The 27,559-nt window shown below is 38.4% G+C and overlaps 1 protein-coding gene across 1 annotated transcript in view; it reads right to left on the bottom strand.

Annotated features, from left to right (window-relative positions):
* ANKRD42 (ankyrin repeat domain 42) overlaps nt 1-27,187 on the bottom strand; it is a gene marked incomplete at its 5' end in the record, with an annotated part of 74,013 nt that extends 46,826 nt beyond the window's left edge. The window contains 5 exons of the mRNA XM_025928613.2: nt 5,714-5,849; nt 7,436-7,555; nt 10,699-10,806; nt 22,902-23,065; nt 26,155-27,187. Of these exons, the coding sequence (XP_025784398.2) occupies nt 5,714-5,849; nt 7,436-7,555; nt 10,699-10,806; nt 22,902-23,065; nt 26,155-27,187 (1,561 nt within the window). The remainder of the gene's footprint in view (nt 1-5,713; nt 5,850-7,435; nt 7,556-10,698; nt 10,807-22,901; nt 23,066-26,154) is intronic.
* Between the last annotated feature and the right edge of the window lie 372 nt (nt 27,188-27,559).

Below are 27,559 nucleotides of genomic sequence, written 5' to 3'. Positions count from 1 at the left end.
CAGAAAAATATTCATTTCAAGTGCATATGGAATATTCTCTGGGACAGATCATGTCAGGCCACAAAACAAATCTCAATAAATTTAAGAAGACTGAAATCATATCAAGCATTTTTTCCAATTACAATAATATAAAACTAGAAATCAAGCACAAGAGAAAAAAAACAGAAAAAAACACAAGATGTGGAGGCTAAACAACCTACTACTCACCAACCAAGAGGTCAATGAAGAAATCAAAGAGGAAATCAAGGTATACATGAAGGCAAAAGAGAATGGAAGCATATTGATCAAAAATCTTTGGGATGCAGCAAAAGCAGTTCTAAGAGGTAAGTTTATAGTGATACAGGCCTACCTCAAAAAACAAGAAAAATCTCAAATAAACAATCTAACCTTACACCTAAAGGAACTAGAAAAAGAAAAAAAGAATACCAAAGATTGCAGAAGGAAGGAAATAATACAGATCAAAGAGGAAATGAATGAAACAGAGACTAAACAATAACAAAAACAACAATAACAGTAAAAGAAAAGATTAATGAGACCAAGGGCTGGTTCTTTGAATAAACAAAACAAAATTGATAAATCTTTAGCCAGAGTTATCAAGAAAAAAATAGAACTCAAATAAATTAAAATCAGAAATAAAACAGGAGAAATAACAACTGACACCACAGAAATACCAAGAAATATAAGAGACTATGAAAGATCATATACCAACAAACTGGACAACCTAAAAATGAAGGATAAATTCCTAGAAACATAAAATCTTCCAAAACTTAAATAGGAAGAAATTAAAAAACTGAGCACACTGTTTACTAGTTTAAAAAAAAAAAAAAAAAAAAAGAATTGGTAATAAAAAAAACTCTCAACAGGGGAGCCTGGGTGGCTCAGTTGGTTAAGCATCTGACTTCAATTCAGGTCATGATCTCACAGTTCATGAGTTCGAGACCTGCATTGGGCTCTGTGCTGACAACTCATAGCCTGGAGCCTGTTTTAGATCTTGTGTCTCCCTCTCTCTCTCTGCCCCTCCCCCACTCATGCTCTTTGTCTCTCAAAAATGAAGAAACATTTAAAAAAAAAAAAAAAAAGCCTCTCAACAAACACATCCAGGATATGAAGGATTTACAAATAAATTCTACCAAACATTTAAGGAAAAGTTAACACCTATTCTTTTCAAAATATTCCAAAAATTCAGAGAGGAAGAAAAACTTCCAAATTTGTTCTTCAAGGCCAGCATTATCCTGATACTAAAATCAGACAAAGATACTACAAAAAAAAAAAAAGATGATGACAATAATGATGATAATGACTACAGGCCCATATCTCTGATAAACATAGATACAAAAATTCTCAACAAAATATTAGGAACTGAATTCAATAATTCACTGAAAAGATCATTCACCACAATAAAATGGGACTTAGTCCAGGGAGCAAAGATGGTTCAATATTCAAAAATCCATCAGTGTGATACAACACATTAACAGGAGGAAGGATAAAAACCATATGGTAATCTCACTAGATCCAGAAAAAGCATTTGACAAAATACAACATCCATTCATGATAAAAATTCTAAACAAAGTGGGTAGAGGGAACATACCTCAACATAGTAAAAGCCATATAGACAAACCTACAGCTAACATCATACTCAATGTTGAAAACCTGACAGCTTTTCCTCTAGATCAGGAATAAAACAAGGATGTCCACTCTCACCACTTGAATTCAACATAGTACTGGAAGTCCTAGCCACAGCAATTAGACAAGAAAAATAAAAGGCATCTAAATCAGTAAGGAAAAAGTTAAATTATCACTATTTGCAAATGACATGACACTATGCATAAAAAAACCCTAAAGATTCCACCAAAAAACTACTATAAGTAATAAATGAAGTCAGTAAAGTGGCAGGTCACAAAATTAATATACAGATATCAGTTGTGTTTCTACATACCAATAATGAAGCAGCACAAAGAGAAATTAAGAGGTCAACTCCAGGAGTGCCTGGGTGGCTCATTTGGTTAAGTGGCCAACTTCAGCTCAGGTCATGATCTCATAGTTCGTGAGTTCAAGCCCCGCATCGAGCTCTGTGCTGACAACTCAGAGACAGACTGGAGCCTGCTTCAGATTCGGTGCCTCTCTCTCTAACCTCCCCCGCTCTGTCTCTCATTTTCTCAAAAATAAACATTAAAAAAAATTTTTTTTAATTTCCATCTAAAATTGTACCAAAAAGAATACCTAAGAATAAAGTTAACCAAGGAGGTGAAAGACCTGTACTCTGAAAACCATACATTAAAGAAATTGAAGATGACAGGGGCGCTGGGTGGCGCAGTCGGTTAAGCGTCCGACTTCAGCCAGGTCACGATCTCACGGTCCGTGAGTTCGAGCCCCGCGTCAGGCTCTGGGCTGATGGCTCGGAGCCTGGAGCCTGTTTCTGATTCTGTGTCTCCCTCTCTCTCTGCCCCTCCCCCGTTCATGCTCTGTCTCTCTCTGTCCCAAAAATAAATAAAAAACGTTGAAAAAAAAAATTTAAAAAAAAAAGAAATTGAAGATGACACATATGAAAACAGACACCAGGCTCACAGACTGGAAGAATTAATATTAATAAAATGTCCATACTACCCAAAATAATCTACAGACTTAACACAATCCCTATCAAAATACCAAGAGTATTTTTCACAAAACTGTAACAAATAATCCTAAAATTTGAATGGAACCATAAAAGACTCTAAAGAGCTGAAGTAATCTGGGAAAACAAGGACAAAGCTACAGATATCACAATCTCAGATTTCAAGAATAACTACAAAGTTACAGCAATAAAAACAGTATGGTACTAGCACAAAAACAGACACATATATCAGTGAAATAGAATAGAGAGTCCTGAAATAAATCCACAATTACTTGGTCAACTAATTTACAACAAAGAAGAATACACAATGGAAAAAAAGACAATGTCTTCAACAAATGGCACTGAGTAAACTGGACAGCTATATACATAATTATGTAATTAGACCACTTTCTTACCCCATACACAAAAATAGACTCAAAATGGATTAAAGAACTAAATGTGAGACCTGAAATCATAAAATTTCTAAAAGAAAACACAGGCAGTAATCTCTTGGACATGGGCCTTAGCAACATATTTATGGATATATCTTCTCATGCCAAAAAAAAAAAAAAAAGCAAAAATAAACTACTGGGACTATACTAAAATAAAAAGCTTTTGCACAGCAAAGGAAACCATCAACAAAACAAAAAGTAACCTACTGAATGGGTGAAGATATTTGCAAATTATATCCAACAAAGGGTTAATATCCAAAATATATAAAGAACTTAAAGAACTCAACAATAAAAACAGAAATAATCCAATTCAAAATGGCAGAGGATCTCAATAGACATTTTCCCAAAGAAGACATACAGATGCCCAATAGACGCATGAAAAGATGCTCAACATCACTCATCATCAGGGAAATGCAAATCAAAACCACAAGTTTTGGAGAGGATGTGAACAAAAGGGAACTCTCATGTACTATTGGTGTAAAGGTAAACTGGTGCAACTACTGTGAAAAATAGTATAGAGTTTCCTCAAAAAATTAAAAATAGAAATACCATAGGTCTAGTAATTCTACAACTTGGTATTTACCCAAAGGAAATGGAAAAAAAGTAATTCAAAGGGATATATGCAACCCTATGTTTATGGCAGCCTTATCTATAAGAGCCCAGATATGGAAGCAAGCTAAGTGTCCATAGATAGATGAATGGATAAAGAGGAAGTGGTATATATATACAATGGAGTATTACTCAGCCATAAAAAGAATGAGATATTGTAATTTTCCACAAGGATGGAACTAAAGAGTATTATGCTAAGTGACTGAAGTCAGATACAGAAAGACAAATACCATATGATGTCCCTTATATGTGGAATCTAAAAACCAAACAAACCAACAAAAAAAAAAAAAAAAAAGGAGAGAGGTAGAGAGAGAGAGAGAGAGAGACATTCATAAATACAAAGAATAAACTAAAGGCTGCCAGAATGAGGAAGGCTTGAAGGGATGGGAGAAACAGGTAAAGGAGATTAAGAGATAGAAACTACCAGTTACAAAATAAATGATGGAGATTAAAAGTACAGCATAAGGAATATAGTTAATAATATTCTAATAATGTTGTATGGTGACGGTGACTACACTATCATGGTCAACACTGAGTAATACATAGAACTGTCAAATCATTATGTTGTACAACTGACTAATACAGCATGTATGTCAAACATACTTCAATCTAAAAAATGAGAAAAAAAAAATTTTAAAGAGAGGTATAGACTTCCAGGAAAAAAAAAATGCTGTTCTACATTTTTAATCAAAAAAATGCAAATTAAAACCACAATAAAGTATTACACCCAAAAGAATGATTAAAACTAAAAAAAGTAATAACGACAAGTATTAATGAGAGAGTAGAGTAACTCAAAGTCTTAAATACCACTCAACAGTGTATGAACTGATAACAATCACCTTGGAAAGTCAAGTCAGACAAAAAGGAATACCAGTGTATTATTTTATCCCATAGAGTTCAGAAAGAAAAAAGTACTAATTTTTATGTTGGAAGTGAGATGAGTAACATTGGAGACTCTTTCTTGGTAACCAAAAGGAGGACATGAAAGAGGCTATTTCTTGATCTGGCTAATGGTTACAGAAAACTACTCATTTGTGAAAATTCAATGAGCTGTGCATTGAAATTGGGTACTTCTGTTTATAGTTCAGTTTAAAAATTTATTTAAAAAAAAGAATAAGAGCAAAACAATAATTTCCAGATATATAAAAATTGAGAGTCCATACCAACAGATCTTTTCTATATGAACACTAAAGGAAGTACTTTGGAAAGAAGCAAAACAATCCCAGAGAGTAGGGTAAAGGGGTGGAAGAGGAGGCCAAGGTACGAGTCAAATTATGAGCATACAGCACGCCAAGCTAAGAAATCAGAGCTCCATAGCAATCTAAGAAGTTTTTAAGCCAAAAAGTGATTTGAGTGAAGCTATTCAGATATGAACAAGTTTGCCTGGGCTTCCCCCTTCACTTGTTTTGCTACTTAAGATTCTTTTAAGACATAATTCGAGTATAGTTTTTAGTAACCTGCACTCCACTCTGTGACCTATTCCTCTTCTGAATTTCTACAGCACCTCTTAGAAGAAGACAGAGTGTTTAAGGTACAGGTCTCAAATAGCCAGTTAATCGCAGGCTAGCCAACTGTAGTTAGAAAATTAACTCAAATACATGAGTATCCACTATTTATATGATTTTTTTATAAACAGTAGTCTGGGAAGTGAAGCTGTATGAAGTTAAAAAATAATAACCCTAGCGTCAGGCTCTGAGCTGACAGTGTGGAGTCTGCTTGGGATTCTCTCTCTCTTCCTCTCTCTCTGCCCCTTCCCTGCTGTCTCCCCTCACAAATAAATAGACATTAAAAATAATAATAATAACCCTAGACAGCAGATAAACAAAACAGCTGGTGGGAAGAGTAAACCCAAGTTTAATTTTGCCAATTTCTCTTTTGCTGATACGGTTCCAGAAAAAAAAAAAATCTATCATATGACAGGTATATAACATAGGTGTAAGAGTAAAAAATGTTCATGTCAATGTATTTACTACTTTGGTTTTTGAGGGACTGTTAGAATGATGACAAGCTTAAATTTCTTAAACACAATCAATCATTTAAAAGTTGCTTTTGTAAAGAATACCTGGAAGGTTTCCATTGTAGTCCACATCTTCTATGCCGCATCCCCATTTAACTAGAAGCTGCAAACAGCCGAGCCTCCCATGAAAAGCTGCATAGTGCACAGGTTTCCATTCTCTCTTATCAGTCACACTGGGATCCTAGAGGTAACATTCACAAGAACTCAGTTTTTTTCCATTTTTAGAAGAAACACTAAGTCAAGCAGCTTAATTCTGCAAATGAAAATTGGAGGCTGTTCTTAAAAATATAAGGCAAACAACAAATTTAATAGAAAAATTTACTACTGATTTAAACATATGAGCTAATAAAATACTAATGAAATTTTATAAAATAGTCTTTAAAAAAACAATAGCTAGTTTCATAAAAATAGTTTTTAATAGGGAATTAAAAAGAACCTGTGTTCTTGACCAATAAAATGAAAGGGATGTACTCAAATGATCCAATCATATCTTTGAGAGCATAAACAAAGAGTTAATGACAAAATAAAAATGCTTAATAGTCCTTTAACTTTTTCTCAACTCTTACCACAATGTCTTCAATATGGTTAGTTCTTTTGTTGTTTTTTTTTTAACAACCACTGGGAAATATTAAAGTAAATATTACAATAAAGAAAATTTCTGGGGCACCTGGGTGGCTGTCGGTTAAGCGGCCAACTTCGCCTCAGATCATGAACTCGTGGTTTGGTGGTTTGCGTTGGGCTCTGTGCTGACAGCTCATAGCCTGCAGCCTGCTTCAGATTCTGTGTCGCCCTCTCTCTCTGCCCCTCCCCCGCTTGCATTCTGTCTCTCTCTCTCAAAAATAAAAAAACATTAAAAATCACTTTCTAGGGGCGCCTGGGTGGCGCAGTCGGTTAAGCGTCCGACTTCAGCCAGGTCACGATCTCGCCGTCCGTGAGTTCGAGCCCCGCGTCGGGCTCTGGGCTGATGGCTCAGAGCCTGGAGCCTGTTTCCAATTCTGTGTTTCCCTCTCTCTCTGCCCCTCCCCCGTTCATGCTCTGTCTCTCTCTGTCCCAAAAATAAATAAACGTTGAAAAAAAAAATTTATTAAAAAAAATAATAATAATAAAAAATAAAAAAAAATCACTTTCTAAATTAGTGTATGAAATAAGTTACAAAGCAAACAGGCAAGCACACAGAAATTCAGAAAGATTTACAATCACTGGTTAAGATGTATTTGAAAACTTCAGAATCTTCCCAGTTAAACTCTGAACCGACATAAAGAACCCACAGCTTCTGAAATACTTTGCACTGCTAAATTGGAGTTGGTTTCTATTTTTTAAAGTTTCTTTATTTTGAGAGAGAGAAAGTGCACATGCACAGTCAGAGAAGGAGAGAGGGAGGGAGGGAAGGAGGGAGAGAGGGCGTAAGGGAGAGAGGGGAAGAGTGAGAGTGACAGAGAGAGAGAAGCCCAAGCAGGCTCCATGTTGTCAGCATAGAGTCCAATGCAGGGCTTGATCCCATGACCCTGGAATCATGAGCTGAACCGAAATCAAGAGTCAGAAGCTTAACTGACTGAGCCACCCAGGCGCCCCTAAACTGGGTTTTTTTGAAGCTTTATCTAAATTATTGCTCCCATGTTTAAAGACAGAAAAGTTAAAGAGATAAAGCAAATTACTTCTCCAAAGTCATATAAGAGATTTTAAAAGTCAGGAAGAGATAACCAGGCTACCAAATGCTACTCTACATATCTGATTATACATTCTCACATATTAACAAGAATCTCTTACCACTCCACTTCGAAGCATTATCTGTAAAGTGAAAGAATGTCCGTGTGTTGCAGCAAGGTGTAAAGGAGTGCATCCACGATCATCTTGAGCTGCCAGATTTGCCCCATTGATTATGAGAGCCTCAAAATAGATATATAAGAGTTTACATAAATATATATATATATGCTAAATCATAAATGCAGATTCAGATTATTAGGCAAGCAATTTACCAATCTATAGCTACATTACTATATAAATTCTTACACATGTGCCACAGGCAAAGTATGAGAAATTCTTAGCTAATACTAAGAAAACACTTGAGATCCTTTTTAACCTTGTCTAAGAGATATTTATACTACCTGATTTCGCACTCTGATTTGAGCATGTACATATAATTTATAAGGCATGCTTTCAGGAACAGAGATTAATAATCACTAAATTAAATACTTTAATGCTAAGCTAATAAACTAAAAAAGTAAACTTCCACTATTTCAAAAGCAGTATCTTTTATTACCTGAGTTTCAAAATACTGTAAAAGGATTATTTATTAAAGTAACTAGCTCTAGCTCCAAATAAAATTTCTAACTGCATCTGAGGAAATCCCATCAGAATTTACAATTGGCCTAGTTTCTGTATATGGGTTATATCATATACATAGCCCATCTCTCTATATAGTATACCAAGTGATTGGTTTAAAAGAATTATTAGTTAATATTTTTTAATATTGTATTTCTTTAATGTTTGTTTATTTTTTAGAGAGAACATGAGTGGGGGAGAGGCAGAGAGAGAGAAAGAGAGACAGAGAGAGAGGGAGACAGAGGATCTGAAGCAGGCTCTGTGCTGACAGCAGACAGCCCAACAAGGGGCTCAAACCCACAAACCTTAAGATCACGACCTGAGCTGAAGTCAGATGCTTAACCAACTGAGCCACCCAGGTGCCCCTAGTTATACTCCCTCAGACTTTGCTTCTTTTTTAACCAGTCTGTATTTACCAGTATCTTAGCAAAAGACTCAGTCATAATTCTTATCAAGTTTTAAGAATAGTCTCCATAATTAACAAACTAGTCAATAATCATCACAAACCATATTCTGAGTGTTTGCTGTGTTTTAAAAATCACTACAAAGAATATGAAGACATGTCAACCTAGGGAATTAGGACATACATAGAGACAAAGATCATCAACTATACAAAGAAGTCCTGGATAAGCAACAACTACACAGTATAGTACCAAAAAAGTACTACAAAATCTCTGAGAATGAAGAGAACAAAGGGAATGGTTTCATCTAATGATTAGAGGAAGGAAAGCAACAAGTAAAGCTTCATTCGACCCTGATGTTCCCTGACGTTACTACGGTATTTGCTCTTCCATTGCCTACTTCTCAAACTAATACCTCAATGCCTCAACTTCAAATTCCCCTGCAAACCATGTGCCACCCCTAACACTACATGGAAATACAGCAATCTCGCCTGATAGTGAGCTCTCAAGTCCAATAGCATTTCCTTAGCTTCATCCTGTAACTGTGATACTCTACCTAACTTCTTATACTTCCTCCTTCATTTGCACAGCCCTAATGAACCCTGGCTCTCCTATCTCCCACTTCTTCCTCTGAATTCTTTACTCATTTCTCCACTTCCTACCATCACTGCTAGTAACATTCTTCAAAATTCAATCCTCAATACTCCCTTTTCTTCTCTATACTTTATTACTCCTGAAATCTTTGTCTCCAGCACCCTTTTCAGCTGCCTGGACCTTCTGCACGTGAATTACCTACAGGGCCCCTAAACAACATGTGCCAAATTGAACTCAACATTTTTGCTCCTATATCTCCCCTGCCTTTCAGATTTATGTATCTGTAGTGTCATACTTATCTGTCATTCTGTCTTTAAAATTAAATGAATTTAAATTTAATTTTAATTTTTAAAATAAATTTTAAACTAATTTAAATTTTCACTCTATTCTATCAATGCCTGCTTTGCAAGATGTCTTCAATCATTTTCTTTCTTTCCCAGTGCCACCATAAAATTTCTCCCTCTATGGTTAGTGATGACACCAAAAGTCTCTAACTGGTCTTCTTGCCTCCAAATCATCTCCTCATCCTAGGTAATCCTTGATAAATCTTGTTAGAATAATCTCCTGAAAAACTGCTTTCATTACTTCATTCCTCTATTAACGCTCATGTGCATGTGTACGTATGTATAAGTATGCATGTATTATATGTATGTGTAAGGTATATATTAGTATGCATATAAAAACTCTGTCTCTTATACAAATTAATCTTTATTCTACTTCTAAGATATTTTACATACCTGGCTATGCACACTTAATTCATAATAGTATATAACAACAAAACATCTACAATTCAAACTCATATAATGGTTTATCCCCTGAACACCCTTATTTTTCCAATTCCAGTATTTCACATAGAATTATAGATAGAGGTTAATAGAATAAAATCTAGGTTCCAGTCCTGGCTTTGTCACTTACTTAGGCAAGGTACTTAACTCTCTGAATCTGTTTCTTTATCTATAAAAAGGGGAACACATAAGATTGTTACATTAAATGATGCGATGCATAGAAAACTGTAATTGACACATAAAAAGTGATAATCATTATTTTTATTTGCTCCTGATATAAACTCTACTTACAATGCTTCCTCACTATTTAACTTTCTGAAATAAACCTGTTCTTTTAGACTTAGATGAAGTTTTATTTCCTCCATTTATGATTCCTCTATCACCTTCCAATCATTAGAATCTTAACCATAGACTGTGCTCTTTATTGTTTTATAACTCACTGAGTAAATGCTTACCATTCCCAAATAGAATCTCAGGCTTCTTATACCCAGGAACTGTTTGCTTATACAATTTTGTATTCCTCCAAATTCCAGTTTATTTCAGTACACTGATTATATCTAGTTACTCTAATAAGCTAGATCCTGCATATATTAATGTGTAACTCTGGTAAAAAAAATACATTAAATAAGAAATTTTAGACGTGGCAAGCTATGAAGGAGATAATCTGGGCATATCTATGACAGCCCTTAAAACAATCTATCAGATAGCCAATAACTTCAGAGATAAAAGGATCCCCAGTCTCACATAATTTGTTTAAGTTGTATTTGGTACCAAAATATCTGAGTCATAGAATTCAGTAAGTTCTTGTTTAGGACAAAGAACTAAATCTATGGATCAAATTATTAGAATAAAAGCAACAACCCAACCAAACTATGCTAAAGTAATTAAACTTACCAATTTTTTAAAAAGTAACCAAAGTTATTATTACCTGCATACAAGCATCTTGGCCTCTGATTGCAGCTATGTGAGCTGCTGTCCAACCTCTCATGGTTACTTGGGTGATATCAGCTCCATGCCAGAGGAGCCAGTGAAGACACTAAATTAAGAAGATAATCATGTTAACAAGTGGTAAGGCAAAACTGGTTTTTTAAATCTTTAGATCTTTGTTTTTTGTGGGGTTTTTTGGGGGTAAACATTAGGGAATGGTGGGAGCTATGGCAAAGTGAAGATCACATTCCTTGTCCATAAAATGTAGATGCTACTTAATCCCAGCCAGTTGTTGCTGTAAGTGAAATGCTGATCCAAATCTTTTATTTCACCAATACTGTGTAAGCCGAACAAAACACATCTGTGAGTCAATTTCACTCAATGGCTGCCAATTTGCAACCTCTGTCATAGACCTTTAAAGGGGGCCAAAAGCTTCTGTCAGAGCAAACACTGTTATTCTGATGACACTAAAAAAATTTTTTTTTATTTTTTTTTTTAATGTTTATTTATTTTTGAGACAGAGATAGAGCATGAACAGGGGAGGGTCAGAGAGAGGGAGACACAGAATCTGAAACAGGCTCCAGGCTCTGAGCTGTCAGCACAGAGCCCAACGTGGGGCTCGAACTCACAGACCGTGAGATCATGACCTAAGCTGAAGTCAGCCGCTTAACCAACTGAGCCACCCAGGCGCCCCAAAAGAAATTTTTTTTAAGTGGCTTTAAAAAATGGTTGAGGCAAGGGTTGGGGCACCTAGATAGCTCAGTAGGTTAACCATCCAACTCTTGATTTCAGCTCAGGTCATGATCTCACGGTTCCTAAGTTCCAGCCCTGCATCAGGCTCTGTGCTGACAATGTGGAACCTGCTTGGAAATTTCTCTCTCCCTCTCTCTGCCCTTCCCCCAATTGATTCGCTCTGGCTCTCGTTCTCAAACTCGAAAGAAAAAGAAAGAAAGAAAGAAAGAAAGAAAGAAAGAAAGAAAGAAAGAAAGAAAGAAAGAAAGAAAGAAAGAAAGAAAGAAAGAAGAAAGAAGGAAGGAAGGAAGGAAGGAAGGAAGGAAGGAAGGAAGGAAGGAAGGAAGGAAGGAAGGAAAAAGGAAAAATGGGGCAAGGGTCAAATGCATCCTCATTTAATATTTTAATTAACATAAGTCTCAATAGATTACAATACTAGAGGTCTGAGCCACATACGGTATTACTGTCTTCACATGTTCAAGTTTGGAGATTCTATCTGCAAGAAGTTTATTTTTAAAGAATTTATTGTCAGGGCACTTGGGTGGCTCAGTCGCTTAAACAACCGGCTTCAGCTCAAGTCATGATTTCACAGTTCGTGACTTCAAGCCCCACATCGGGCTCTGTGCTGACAGCTCAGAGCCTGGAGCCTGCTTCGGATTCTGTGTCTCCCCTTCTCTCTGCCCCTCCCATGCTCATGCTCTGTTTATGTCTCTCAATAATAAATGTTAAAAAATTTTTTTTAATTAAAAAAAAAAAGAATTTATTGTATGGGGGCACCTGACTGGCTCAGTCGGTAAAGCATGAGATTCTCCATCTTAGAGTCATTAGTTCAAGCACAACACTGGGTTGGAACCTACTTAAAATTTAAAAAAGAAAGAGAGAAAGAAAGAAAAGAAAGAATGAATGAATGAATTGATTGTATCATTGGGATACACCGTCACACCAGTTATAGCTGCATCACTTGTTAAAAGGCTTTTAACATTTAGGTATCATTTGCCTGTCAGAGAGATAAAAGGCCAATAAAATATGATGACAAAAAAAAGGCTCAACTTCACTACTAATCACAGTAAGTTATCAAGTTATCAACAAATATTTAGGGACAGACTACTGTATGCTAACACCATTCAGTTACAGGAGAATAAAATCATTGCAAACATTCATGTATAAGTTTTTTATTTCTCCTAGATAATATGTTTAAGCAGGATTGCTGGAACATAAGTAAAGCATATGTTGAACTTTATAAGAAACTACCAACTACATTTCTACTAGCAATGTACAAGAGTTCCAGTTGCTCCCTATTCTTGTCAATAGTTGGTAGTATCATTTTTGTTTTTGTTTTGCCATTCTAATAGGTATGTAGTGGCATCTGACTGTGGGTTTAATTTGCATTTCCTTAATGGCTAATGATGTTGAACATGTCATGTGCTCAATTGCCATCCAATTGCCATTCAATTGGTACTTTTGAAGTGTCTATTGAAGTCATGCACTCATTTTTTATTTGGGTTTTTTGTTTTCTTACTACCAAATTATAAGAGTCTCATATATTCTGGCTACAAGTTCTTAGATATATGATTTGCAAATATTTTCACTTATGTTTTCTCCCAGAAGTCTTACAAGATTAAGTTTTACCTTTGTTTATGATCTATTCTGAGTATATTTTTACATGAGGTGCCAAATATAAGTTGAGATTCATTTTCTCACATACGACTGTTCCATTGTGCCAGCAGCATTTAATGAAAATACCATCTGTTCTCCATTGGATTGCATTTGTATCTTTGCCAAAAATCAACTGACCAATCAATAAGATTTCAGAAATGGCTAAATGAGGAGCTTGGCAAATCCTCCCCAAGAAGCAATGATAAAACCAGATAAAGTTTTCAAAAACAACAATTTAAAGACTCTGGGAATTCATCAGAGGCATATAGCAGAATAAGAAGCATTTACTCAAGAAAATCTTCTGAATCTCAGTAACAACAAGTGGAATCTGTGGCAGATTAGCCTGAGACTACAACTATCCCTACCCCACAGCTATAGGGTACAGAATTTCTCCCCAGCTGAACAGCTCACTGTCTTGCTGGAGGGACTGAAAATTTCATGCCCAAGCACATAGTCAAAAACAATTCCAAACCCAAGTGGCCAACAATCTGGGAAAGCCAATATTAGAGCTCACCTGAAGTCACAATACTGGGTAAGACAAAAAACAAAAGACCTCCCATAAAACTAATAGAAACACCCAAGAAATTAGAGAGCCAGTGGGCCTTGCTAAGATTCCACTTATCCCTTGTAATCTAAAAGGCCATCTACATATACAAAGCTGCTTATTCTCAGGAAAGATTGAAGAGGGCCCAAGTTGGCTATATATCCCTGGCTAAACACATTATTTTAAAAAATTTAAATTAAAAAAAAAAAAAGCAAAGTCAAGCTGACTTATAATAAACTGCTTGGACTTGGAAAACATTCCCCAAGCCACACACAGACTCATCAGCGAAAGACAGAAACCTTACGGGCTCAAGGTACCTAAGCACAACCTCTGATCAGTCACTGATGCAATAGTAACCCCTAGGAAGCCAGGCTTAAAGATAATAAGAATTTTCTTTAAAAAAAAAAAAAAAAGTTTGGGGGCCTGGGTGGCTCAGTCAGTTAAGCATCTGATTCCAGCTCAGGTCATGATCCCACGGTTTGTAGGTTCGAGCCCCGCATCAGGCGCTGTGTTGACAGCTCAGAACCTGGAGCCTGCTTCCAATTCTGCGTCTCCTTCTCTTTCTGCCCCTGCCCCACTCACGTTGTGTCTCTGTTTCTCAAAAATAAAACATTTTTTTAATTTATTTAAAAAAGTAAAAAATTTTTTTAAAAATAATAAGAATTATTTTCATGTGTCTGTTGGCCATCTGGATGTCTTCTTTGGAAAAGTGTCTATTCATGTCATCTGCCCATTTCTTCACTGGGTTATTTCTTGGGTGTTGAGTTTGCTTTGGATACTAACTCATTATCTGATATGTCATTTGCAAATATCTTCTCCCATTCCATTGGTTGCCTTTTAGTTTTGTTGATTGTTTCCCTTGCAGTGCAGAAGCTTTTTATCTTGATGAGGTCCCAATAGTTCATTTTTGCTTTTATTTCCCTTGCCTTCAGAAACGTGTCAAGTAAGAAGTTGCTGCAGCTGAAGTCAAAGAGGTTGTTGCATTTTCCCCCCTCGGGTTTTTTTTTTTTTTTTTAATGTTTATTTATGTTTCAGAGACAGAGTGCGAGCAGGGGAGGGACAGAGAGAGAGATACAGAATCCAAAGCAAGCTCCAGGCTCTGAGCTGTCAGCACAGAGCCCAATGCAGGAATCGAACCCACAAACCATAAGATCATGACCTGAGCTGAAGTCGGTGCTAAACCGACTGAGCCACCCAGATGCCCCTCCTCTCTTGGGTTTTGATGGTTTCCTGTCTCACATTTAGGTCTTTCACCCATTTTGAGTTTATCTTGTGTATGGTAATAAGAAAGTGGTCCAGTTTCATTCTTCTGCATGTTGCTGTCCAGTCCTCCCAGCACCATTTGGTAAAGAGACTGTCTTTTTTCCATTAGATATTATTCTTTCCTGCTTTGCCAAAGATTAGTGGGCCATACATTTGTGGGTCCAATTCTACATTCTCTATTTTTTTAATTTTTTTTCATGTTTATTTATTTTTGAGAGAGACAAACAGAGCATGAGAGGGGCAGAGAGAGAGGGAGACAGAATCAGAAGCAGGCTCCAGGCTCAGCTATCAGCACACAGCACAATGCAGGACTCAAACTCATGATCTATGAGATCATGACCTGAGCTGAAATCCGACACTTAACTGACTGAGCCACCCAGGTTGCATCCTCTAGTCTCTTCCAATGGTCTATGTGTCTGCTTTGTGTCAAAACCATACAATCTTGATGATTACAGCTTTGTAGTAGAGGCTAAAGTCCAGGATTGTGATGACTCCCGCTTTGGTTTTCTTTTTCAACATTACTTTGGTTATTCAGGGTCTTTTGTGGTTCCATACAAACATTAGGATTGTGTGTTCTAGCTCTAAGAATAATGCTGGTGCAATTTTGACTGGGATTGCATTGAATACGTAGATTGCTTTCAGTTGTATTGACATTTTAACAATATTTGTTTTTCCAATCCATAAGCATGGAATGGTTTTCCATTTCTTAGCGTCTTCTTCAATTTCCTTCATAAGTTTTCTATAGTTTTCAGCATACAGATCTTTTATATCTTTGGTTAGGTTTATTCCTAGATATTTTATGAAAAGATGCTCAATATCACTCATCATCAGGGAAATACAAATCAAAACCACATTGAGATACCACCTCACACCAGTAAGAGTGACTAAAATTAACAACTCAGGAAACAACAGATGTTGGCAAGGATGTGGAGAAACAGGAACCATCTTGCACTGTTGGTGGGAATGCAAACTGGTGCAGCCACTCTGGGAAACAGTGTGGAGATTCCTCAAAAAATTAAAAATAGAATTACCCTACAATCCAGCAATAGCACTACTAGGAATTTATCCAAAGGATACAGGAGTGCTGATTCATATGGGCACATGTACCCAATGTTTATAGCAGCGATTTCAACAATAGCCAAATTATGGAAAGAGCCCAAATGTCCATCAACTGATGAATGGATAAAGAAGATGTGGTTTATATACACAATGGAATACTACTTGGCAATGAGAAAGAATGAAATCTTGCCATTTGCAGCAACATGGATGGAACTGGAAGGTATTATGCTAAGTGTAATAGAGAAAGACAGATATCATATGTTTTCACTCAAATGTGGAATTTGAGAAACTTAACAGAATACCATGGGGGAAGGAAAGGGGAATAAATAGTTTCAAACAAGAGGGAGGTAAACCTTAAAAGATTGTTAAATACAGAAAACAAACTGAGGGCTGATGGGGAGACTGGGGAGAGGGGAAAATGGGTGATGGGCATTGAGGAGGGCACTTGTTGGGATGAGCACTGAGTATTGTATGTAAGCAATGAATCATGGGAATCTACCCCCAAAGCCAAGAGCACACTGTACACACTGTATGTTAGCTAACTTGACAATAAATTACGTTTAAACAAATTTTTTTTAATTTTAAAAAAATAAGCATTTTTAAAAACAAAAACAAAAAAACTAAGCAGCGACTGCACACTGTGGGGAACAGATTCCATACACTTAGTCCAGGTAAGTCAACAAGCAAACACATAGCAACAAGCACACCTGAATAAGATCAGAATTCAAAGCTGCTACAATATATAATCTAAAACGTGCAGTTTTCTGGGGCGCCTAGGTGGCTCAGTCAGTTGAGCATCCAACTCTTGATTTCGGCTCAGGTCCTGATCCCAGGGTTGTGGGATCACGCCCCACATTAGGCTCCAGGCCTAGCGTGGAACCTGCTCGAGATAGTCTCTCTCACCCTCTGCCCCACTCGAACTCTCTCTACCTCTCTCAATTAAAAAAAAAAAAAAAAAAAGCGCTGTTTTCAAAATGTCTAGGCAAACAAAAAAAATTATGAGATGTATACAATGATCAACAGTAACAATATCGGAAAGGGCCCAGGGTTGGACTTAATATGACTTAATATGGCAGTTATTATAAACAGTTTGGGATAACTAAAAGGAATTTTTTTTAAAGAATTTATATTTAGGGGCGCCTAGTGGCCCATTTAAGCATCTGACTCTTGGTTTCATCTCAGGCCATGATCTCGAGGTTTTGTGACTTCAAACCCCATGTCAGGCTCTGTACTGGCAGAGCCTGCTTGAGATTCTCTGCCTCCCTGTCTCTGCCCCTCCCCCACTCACACAGTCTCTGTTTCTCTCAAAATAAATAAACTTTAAAAAATAAATAAAAATGAAAGAATTTATATTTAAAGAATTAAAGGAGGGGCACCTGAGTGGCTCAACTGGTTAAGCATCTGACTCTTGATTTCAGCTCATGATATCACAATTCATAAGCTCAAGCCCCACGTCATGCTCTGAACTGACAATGTGGAGCCTGCTTGGGATTCTCTCTCTCTCTCTCTCTCTCTCTCTCTCTCCCTCTCTCTCTCTCTCTCTCTCTCTCTCTCTCTCTCTCTGCTCCTTCTCCACTAGTGCTCTCTCTTTATCCCAAAACAAATAAACATTTTAAAAAATTAAAGGAAAGTATGATGACAATGACTTATCAAAGAGAAATAAGTCAGTCAGAGAAAGACAAATACATATGATCTCTCTCTTATGTGGAATTTAAGAAACAAAACAAATGAGCAAAGGTTAAAAAAAAAAAAAGAGAAGACAAACTAAGAAACAGACTCATAACTATAGAGAACAAACTGATAGTTATCAGAGAGGAGGTGACTGAGGAGTGGCTGAAACAGCGATTAAGGAGTATACTTATAAAAATTTTTTCTTAACACACACACATATAGGAGCCTGGCTGGCTCAGTCAGCGGAGCATACAACTCTTGACCCTGTGAGGGTTGTGAGTTCAAGTCCCATGTTGGGTATGGAGATTACTTAAAAACATAAAAGGGGTCCCTGTATGGTTCAGTTCATTAAGTGTCCAATTTTGGCTCAGGTCATGATTTTGCAGTTCATAGGTTAGAGCCCCACCTCAGACTGTGCTGACAGCTCAGAGCCTGGAGGCTGCTTTGGATTCTGTGTCTCCCTCTCTCTCTGCTTCTCCACCGCTCATGCTCTGCCTCTATCTCAAAAATAAACATATATAAAAAAAAAAAAAAAAGAGTGCACTTATCAAAAAAAAGGAGGGAGGTACCTGTGTACTCAGTTGCTTAAGTATCCATCTTAGTTAGGCTCAGATCATAATCTCGTGGTTCATGAGTTCAAGCCCCACATCAGACTCTGTCCTGACAGCTTGGAGTCTGGAGCATGCTTCAAATTCTGTCTCCCTCTCTCTGTCCCTTCCCAGCTCACACTCTGTCTCTCTCTCTCAAAAATAAATAAACATTAAAAATTTTTTAAATAAAATCTTTAATAGAAATAAATACACACTCATAAAAATGTATTAATTGAATTAAAGTTTTGCTTAATTCATGCTATGTTTGGCAAACAATTCAATTTCAAAGTTGTGGATAAAAATGAATTATATGAATTATAATAAAACTATAAGCATCTATGTTTTTGAGACTATTGTTCAGCTATAGATTAAGATTCATTTTAATTTCAAATAATTGTAATTATTTTGTGTCCATGAATATTAAAATATTGGTTCCTATCCAGATATATGAAATACTATTATATTTCCAAGTTAACTTTAAAATGTGAAAGTAGTAATACAATTGCAGAAAATGAAAAAAAAAGAAAATATACACAAAGAGACAAGTTATTTTTATTTTTAAAACATTTTTTTTAACGATTTATTTTTGAGACAGAGAGAGACAGAGCATGAACGGGGGAGGGTCAGAGAGAGAGGGAGACACAGTATCTGAAACAGGCTCCAGGCTCTGAACCATCAGCCCAGAGCCCGACGCGGGGCTCGAACTCATAGACTGTGAGATCATGACCTGAGCTGAAGTCGGACGCTTAACCGACTGAGCCACCCAGGCGCCCCGAGACAAGTTATTTTTAAAAAAAGAAAGAAGAAAAAAAAAATTCTGGAAGTAAAAAATATATCTGAAATAAAAAGTTTACCATAGGGGCTCAAGAGCTGATTTCATCTCATGAAGAAAAAAAAAAAAATGAAGTCTAATGAAGCATAGTCTTCACTAGTTGTTTATCTAGTGATTATGTTACCAACATAAGTACCACAGTCTTAAGAAATTTCAGAAAGGATAACAAAATGTGAGAGCAGTAATGTAGTAGGCAAGTAGAGAATGAGGAGATGATCTTTAAATGGAAAGGTAGACAGGAACCAAAATGTTTTGGTTTAACTTATTTTTGTTAAAATTCAACAAACATTTCTGGAATATCTGTTATGCACTATGATAACACTTAAAATATAAATTTAAGGGGCGCCTGGGTGGCTCAGTCAGTTGAGCATCTGACTCTTGATTTTGGCTCAGGTCATGATCTCAGGGTTGTGGGATCAAGCTCCATGTCATCTCTGTGCTGGGCATGGAGCCTGCTTGAGATTCTCTCTCTCTCTGTCTCTCTCTCTGTCTCTCTCTCATTCTCTCTCTCCCCCTCTCCCTCCCTCTCTCCCCACTTGTTTGCTCTCTCTCTCTCTCTAAAAATAAATCTTTTACTTTTTTTTTTAACATTTATTTATCTTTGAGAGAGACAAAGCATGAGTGGAGGGAAGGACAGAGAGAGAGGGAGACACAGAATCTGTCAGCACACAGCCCAACACGGGGCTCAAACCCACAAACCATGAGATCATAACCTGAACCAAAGTCAGACACGCAACTGACTGAGCCACCCAGGCGTGTCCCAAAAATAAATCTTAAACACACACACACACACACATATATATGTGGGGTTTGTTTTTTTTTTTTAATGTATATATATTTAGTTCAGCAAATTCAGCTATACAGCAAACATTTATTGAGAATCCAATATGCCAAATGTGGAAAAAAAGAGGAACAAAACCCAAATGGTACCTTCAAAGAGCTCAAAATCTAAAAGAGATTCAAAGTGATCAATTCAATGTGATAAATACAAATAAATATAGTTTTAAAAATATGTGTAAGATTTAGGTGTAGCTCCTAGGTAGGTTACTAAGGGATGTTGGGGGTGGGGGGGGGCGGCGGACACAGAAAGCTTTGCCAAGTGGGTGCTGCCTGACCTGGAATTCAACTAAGTAACCAGTAGGAAGAGGTGAGTGAAACCAGGCAGATAAAACCGTATGTGTAAAGTCTAGGATAACAAAGAACAGCAGGCTAGTTTGGGAAATGACAGTAGTCACCAGTATTACAGAATAAAACAAGTATGATGAGAGATGAGGTTGCAGAGAGAAGTCTCTTATATTAAGTTGCTTGAACTTTATCCTATAGGGGATAAAGAGTCACTACACAGACTTAAAGGTTTCAAAAGAAGAAAATCAATTAGATCTAAAGCAGTGGCTAAAAGGGTGGAGAGGACAAACTCAGGAGACAAAGATGGAACAAAATCAATGACCTAATGATCAGTTCTCACTGCATTATCAAGTGCACCTTCAGACAAATGTTGATATTGTGTTTCACTTCTGGACAAAATGGAGACAATGCAATAATGCTACCAAGTCAATAGCCTGGAAAACTAAGAAAGGGAGGGAAAAGAGTACTAGCTTAGTTTCAGACCAATTAGAGATCCAGTCAGATGCATATGTGCTGTTATTGATCAAGCACCTGATACATAAGCAGAGTTCAAGAGAGAAAGCAAATCAATAATTATGTAGTAGTGATAAAACCAAGGAATGCTAAAACACTGTCTAGAGAGAGTACATAAAGTAGGAGAGAAAAGGCTATTAGCAGAAATATAAAAAATACTTATATTTATAGAGTAGTCAGAGGAGGTTAACCAAAGAAGACTGGGAGTAATCAGAAAGGCTGAAAGGATACCACAAAAGAGAGGAAACCCCACTCTCTTTGAAATCATTAAAAAAAAAAAAAGCAAGAAAAACAGGAATAAAACTCTATCCTTGATGAAACTAAGAAACATCTGAAGCTACAAAACAAATGGGAAAGCTGCCAAAGTGTAGATCCAATAGGGATATGGAAGGAAACAGAGAACATACCCACCCAGGGCTACAAACTGAGAAAGAACCATCATGGCACATACTTCCTAGATGAGAGGGAGCCACTAATAGGCCAAATCAAAAAATCCTTGTTTACAACAGTTCAAGTGGGGCACACAACTGGTGGAGAGATTCTCCAGGCCAGATTCAGTTTTGAGAAGCAGAGAAACCCAAACAAACAAGAAATCACACAGAGAAGCCATTTTCATAGAAAGCAGTCTCTGTGGTAGGGGGAAAAAAACAAACACTTCATAGCAGACCTCCTGCAGCCTACCGGCTAGGGAAATGTGGTAATTAAAATAAGTTCTCCACACATAATCTCTAATCATGAGGAAAAAGTGCAGTTGGCCTTGTACACAACCTGAGAATAATTTTTGCATAAAAATATTCAGTAAGCACTGCCTGTACTAGCTAAAAAATAAAACCAACTAAATAGCCATTGAAAAATGGATGATATTAGTCTAAGAATAATTATAACATGCCTGAAAGAAATGGAATACATAAATGCCATCATAGTTAAGCCTCAAAAATACATTGTTGAACACAAAAAGCTGCAGGATGATGAACACAGTATAATGTCATTTATATAAAATGTTATTAAAAACAATGATACAATCATTTAATAACAACATAAAACATAGATAGTATTTTTTTAATTTATTTTGAGAGAGAGAGAGAAAAGGAGAGCATGCCCAAGGGCAAGGGAGGGGGCAGGGGGAAGGGAGAGAGAGAGAGACAGAGAGAGAGAGAGAGAGAGAGAGAGAGAGAGAGAGAGAGAGAGAGGCCCAAGCAGGCTCCACGGTGAATGGGGCTCAATCCCATGACCCTAGGATTATGACCTGAGCCCAAATTAAAAGTCTGACGCTCAACTGACTGAGCCACACAGGTGCCCCTACATGGGAATATCAAACACCAAATGCAGGGTAATAGTTACTTCTGGAGTTGTTAGGGGAGGAATGGCACCCGTGAGGAGTGCTAAGGGACTTCAAATACATCTGTGAGGTTCCATTTATTTTCTAAAAATCTAAAGCAACCATAGCAAAAATATTAAGATTTGATAGAATTAGGTATTCATATGTTACCCTCTGTAAGTTACCCTCCAGGCTTGCCTTTGGAACTCAGCCACCACATTGTGAGGAATCACAAATTAGCCCAGGTGGAGAGGCCTCACATAAAAGTTCACATGGAGAGGAATTAAGGCAGCCAGCCTGTAGCTTGCATCTTCCACCAGACATCTGCGTGAACAAGCCTTCAGAAGATTTCAGGCTCAGTATTTCAATCTTCTAGCTGAAGCCCCAGACATCATGAAAAAGAGACAAGCTATCCATGAGATTCAAATTCCTGATTCGCTTCTGAGTATCAATGTTTATTTTATGCCACTAACTTTTGGGATAATTTGTTACAAAGGTACAGTAACCAGAACAACAAATATCACGATGAATTGAAAAAGAAAAATACTTCTGGGGCGCATGGGTAGCTAAGTCGGTTGAGCATCCAGCTCCTGATCTCAGCCCAGGTCGTGATCTCACAGTTCGTGGGTTTGAGCCCCCTTGGGGCTCTGCTCTGACAGTGCGGAGCCTGCTTGGAATTCTCTCTCTCCTTCCCTCTCTGCCCCTCCCGGCTGATGCTCTATCTCTCTCAAAAAATAAATAAATAAATAAATAAACAAACAAACAAACAAACTTTAAAAAAAGAGGAAAAAGAAAAATATTTCAAATACCTAGCATAAAGTCTCAGTCCTATTTGCTAAATCTTCAAAATTGCTAACAGCTGTAAACTTACTTCAGTTTAATAATTTATACAGCTTCTTACCTCCAAACTTCCAGAATGTGCTGCCCAATGTAAAGGGGAAAACTTATGGAGAATGTCAACTTCATTAATGCTGGCTCCGCGTTCTATTATTTCTGAAAGCTGCTTTACATCTCCAGCCCGTACTGCATCATGTATGTTACCAAAATGCACTTTCTTCTGGGCACCTATTGAAAAATTGCTTAAAATATATTACAAAAAAAAAAAAAAAAAAAAGCCTAAAGCAATGATTCAATAGAAAGCACAAAATCACTTTGATTTTCCAAATAATTTATTACAAACATATTTGTGGTTAACATCTTAATCAGACTTCCATTTCAGCTCTAACACATAAAGAGCATTGAAGTTGTCACTCGCATAGATACAGGAAAAAAGCTGTCAAACAGAAAATCAATTACTTTTCTTGGACTTATCAGAGAGCTGAGGTCTCAAGGCCAACTGCGTCCTCAAGTCTGGAGAGACACACAAATACAGAAGCACAAACAAGTTCAGCTTACCTGGAGCAGAAGCCACTGGAGCCATAAACTCCTAGAAGCACTGAAATGGTAACTGTGACAAATTGCTAGATGTCGGGAAAGCATTAGCCTACTAGTGAGAAACTCTTGAGGCCACAGTCTTAGAAGGCCCCCACATTTTCATAGATTTTACCCCACTAGGGTAAATCCCACCAGGTTATCACTGTGAAAAGTCAAGAAGACTCTTTTCATGTCTTCGGCAGGGGAAGGGGGAAAGTAATGATTCTGAAATATACGCAGTGCATTCTCTGTAACAAAGGCCTACTCTCCAGTGATAAAGACTTTACAAGAGCTTCACCTCACATAGGCTGATACATTCTATCAATATACTTTTCTTATCTTTCTCATACTACTACACTAAGAAAGGAATGGCAGGTCACAATTTTTACTTCATACACCCTAGGGGTCTTATGTTTTATAATTTAATGTTCCAAACATCACAAAACTGCACTGTGACTGTGAAATATTTAATGTGTACTGTAAGCCAGAAGCAATACAGATATCTCAGCATGAACAGATGTTGGGGGAGGAAGAGTACAGAGTTTAATCAAAGCATTTCCTAAACAAAAAGTCATGATTCCTGACCTCAAACTGTTTTCAAAAGAACTCACCAACATTTCTGGTAGAAAATCTAGGCAATCTTGTACTACTACTTATCCATGTGTATGTCCTTTCTCAATAACTCAAATGTTAATTTCTTTGAGGGATGGAATTGCATCTCATGCCACCCCTTAGCAAAATGCTGTAACATTTTATTCAAAATCCTTTCTGAGCATCTAGCACATTCCAGGCACTAAGATAATATGATGCAAATGAACAGGGATTTAATGCATTTTATTTCCACCAACACTTTAAAATGTATTTGGATAAATTCAATAAAATAAAAAAAAATGACAGTATTGCCTTAAGTGAGTATAGGTGAAATTAAGACGTTGGAGTAGTAAACATGTGAGCAAGATCTTGAAGAACAATTAAGAAATATGCATATGGGGAAGGGAGTAAGGAGGGCACCAAAAATAACCAAGCCACTTAATGACGTTTAATGACGTAATCCCCTAGGTCAGACTTTCATTATTCTCCTTTAAACTAGTAATACAAGATCTACAAATGATGTTCTACTCACTCTAATCCATTTTATACAGGACATTCTAATCCATCATGTACAAGGACACTATCCTGATCACTCCATGCCTCTATTCCACTAACTGCATCTGGTTATCCACTGCTAGTCTAGAGAACAAAGCCCAAACCCTCAGTATGACAATGTATGCCCTCCACTAACTTGGCTACATCTAACTTTACAGACTTTTCTCCCCCACCACATTCCATCCCAATTCATTCATTCATCCACCCATGTATCCACTCAACATTAATTTGGTCTCTACCATAAAGATAAAAAGATGAAGGCAACATGGTCTCTATCCTCAAAGAACTCACAGAAAGATACAAACAAAAAAATTGTAAAATAATACAATAAGAACAATGACAAATATTCATAAAAACTTATGGAAGCACAGAAGGCTTCTAAATCAGCCAGGATAGAAGGAAATGAGAAAGAAAAGGATTTCTGGGGAAGGTGAGTTCTAAGATGAATCTTCAAGGATTAACAGGAGTTTGCCAGATAAAATGGGGACAAGGGAAAGGCATCCTAGACAGCATGAATTGTAGGATGTGGTCAAGAAACCACACACACACACACACACACACACAAACCCATCCTATTGCTGAAGGGGAGCAAAAAGGTAAGACTAGAGACTCAGGAAGACCTTGTAAGAAGCTACAGTGGTCCACACCAGAGAGGCTGAAACTCTCAACTGAGAGTAACAGCAGGAACAGAAAAGGAGACAGTCAACAAATATGGAAATAGGATGCATACAGTGGGTGAAATAAGGAAGGCATAATGGGATAATTCCAAGAAGGACGGAGAGGGCATATGGACACAAAATCCTATTTTTCTCATGTTGATCTTGAGGTGCCAAAGAGTTCCAGAGGGAGCTGTATATATTTGTCTGCAGCAGATCTCAGTGGTAGGTGTCTCGCAGTATTCATACATAGTTTTTTTCTGATACCTACCCCCACCCCATTCTGAAGCCAAGGACACTATACTCTTCTTTATAATATTGATCACACTAGTCAGTATTTGCTCAGTATTTATTTTTCCTCCTAAAATGTAAGGAATGTGTCTGTCGTCTTCACTGATATATCCTTAAGACACAGCAAATAGTAAGCCCTCAGTAAATATTTACTGGATGGTTGAATAATAAAGATTTCAAAGGGGTTGAAGTCATAGTACACGACCAGGAAAAAAAAAAAAAAAAGCATCAGTGATGGCACTATCCACGGCGGGGGGGGGGGGGGCGGGGGGACAGCATTTAAGGAGAGGATGGTAGAAAAGTCATCAAAGGGAAAGGGAGCGTCGGTAGATTGGAAGAAAACTAGGTAAATCTAAAGTCATCTCCACAGGGTCAAATGCTGCAGAGAAGCCAAGGGTCCATAAGATTTAACAAGCGTTGATGTCAATCTGGGTAGGAAGTCTCGGGAATATAGCAGGTGGAAAGAAAGTGAGGAAACCTGGAGGGAGGATGAGAAACAGGTGAACAGCCTTGGGACCCACTTAAAATATGTCAGAGGGAAATTAGGAGTAACAGCTGAGAAACGAAACTACCAGAAAGGGCCAACGGTGATGTGGGTGAAGTGAGGAGAGAGGCAGAGACAGGGGCAAGAGAAGTAGTCTGACTCACTTGGGGTTGCAGTCTCCCTAGAGGAAGTGGAGGGGCCTGAATCTGACACCCCGGGCATGGTGCGATCCCGCGGACTTCGGGGAGGAATCGAGTCCAGGCCCCTACTGCTACGGTGATCTTCACTTGCTGTCACCCACGAGCCACTGCAGCGGCTACCGCCTTCGTCGTCGCTAGCACCGGGGCCGCCGTCCTCCCTGGTTCTCTCCCAGGAGCTCCCGCAGCGGGAACCCTCGTCTATACTTTCTCCCTCCCAGAATCCACTGAGGCGGCGGCTGGCGTCTATGCTGACGCTCACCGCAGAGGAGTCGCTGGCCGCGTAGCCGCGATCTTCACTTACTCCGTCCCAGAAATTACTGAGGCTGTGGCCGCCATCGGCACTCCCTTCCTCCCAAGAGTCACTGAGGCGGCGGCTGTGGTAGTCACTGCTTCTCTCCCCGGAGTCGCTGGTTTGGGGGACTTCTCTGACCCCCTCCCAAGAATCACTGAAGCGGAGGCCGCGGTCTTCTCGGACCGGTCCCTCACAGTCACTAGTTTGGTGGCTACCGACTTCACTTAAATTCACGTCGCTGCTGCTGAAGCCGCGGTCTCCCCTTAATGTCTCCCAGGAGGTGCTGTAACAGCGGCCACCATCTCCCCTAACTCTCTCCAGAGGGACACTGCCAAGGTCTTCATTGACTCTTCTCGAGTCACTGCGGGAGAAGCTGATGTCTTCACATACTCTTCTAGAGCCCCTATAGAGGTGGCCGCCGTCTTCACGGATACTTCCCCTGTCTTCGCTAACTCTTTCCCTTAACTGGCCGCCGCTTTGACCATGTCGGCCGTTTGTCCTCCAAACGCGATGACTAGTGAGGCGGCCGCCGTCTTCGATTGCTACTCTCCGCGAGTCGCTCTGGCGGCGGCCGCCGTCAGCCGCTACCCTCTCCTCCGAGGTGCTTTCCAGCGTCCCGACTACAGCTAACCGGTTGTAGTTGCGGTGGTGCCGTTGCCTTGGAAACGGGTAAACTTCCGGCGTGCTGCGGTCATTTCCGGTTCCTCACGACCTTGCGTCACTTCCGGCCTCCCCTCAACCTTTTTCGAGGCTTCGCCTCTAGAGAAATCGGATGGTGGTGTGGGCTGGTGTTCCTGAGATTCCGCGGGGTCTCACATGCAGCCTGTCTAGGCCCCGTCTCTCTAACGGCCTGGCATCGATCACGCCTTCCATGGCTCAGCGACGCAGATGCGGGCTCCAGGACTGCAGTTTGCGTAGGTGACCTGTGTGGTGCGGGCCGGGCGGGGCCTTTCTTCGTCCTTGGCAAACCTAGTATAATTTTTCAGTGCTTGTTGGAACATTGGAGGAAATTTGTTCTTATCCTGTCATTTCACAGGTACTGAGAAAGACCCAAAGGAGAAGTTAGCTGCAGCCGCT

The sequence above is a fragment of the Puma concolor genome, chromosome D1 (assembly GCF_028749965.1).
Source record: "Puma concolor isolate L17-30 chromosome D1, mPumCon1.1.hap2, whole genome shotgun sequence".
NCBI classification, from domain to species: domain Eukaryota; kingdom Metazoa; phylum Chordata; class Mammalia; order Carnivora; family Felidae; genus Puma; species Puma concolor.
Note: the sequence above shows the minus strand (reverse complement) of the source record. Positions and strands in the feature narration are given on the sequence as shown.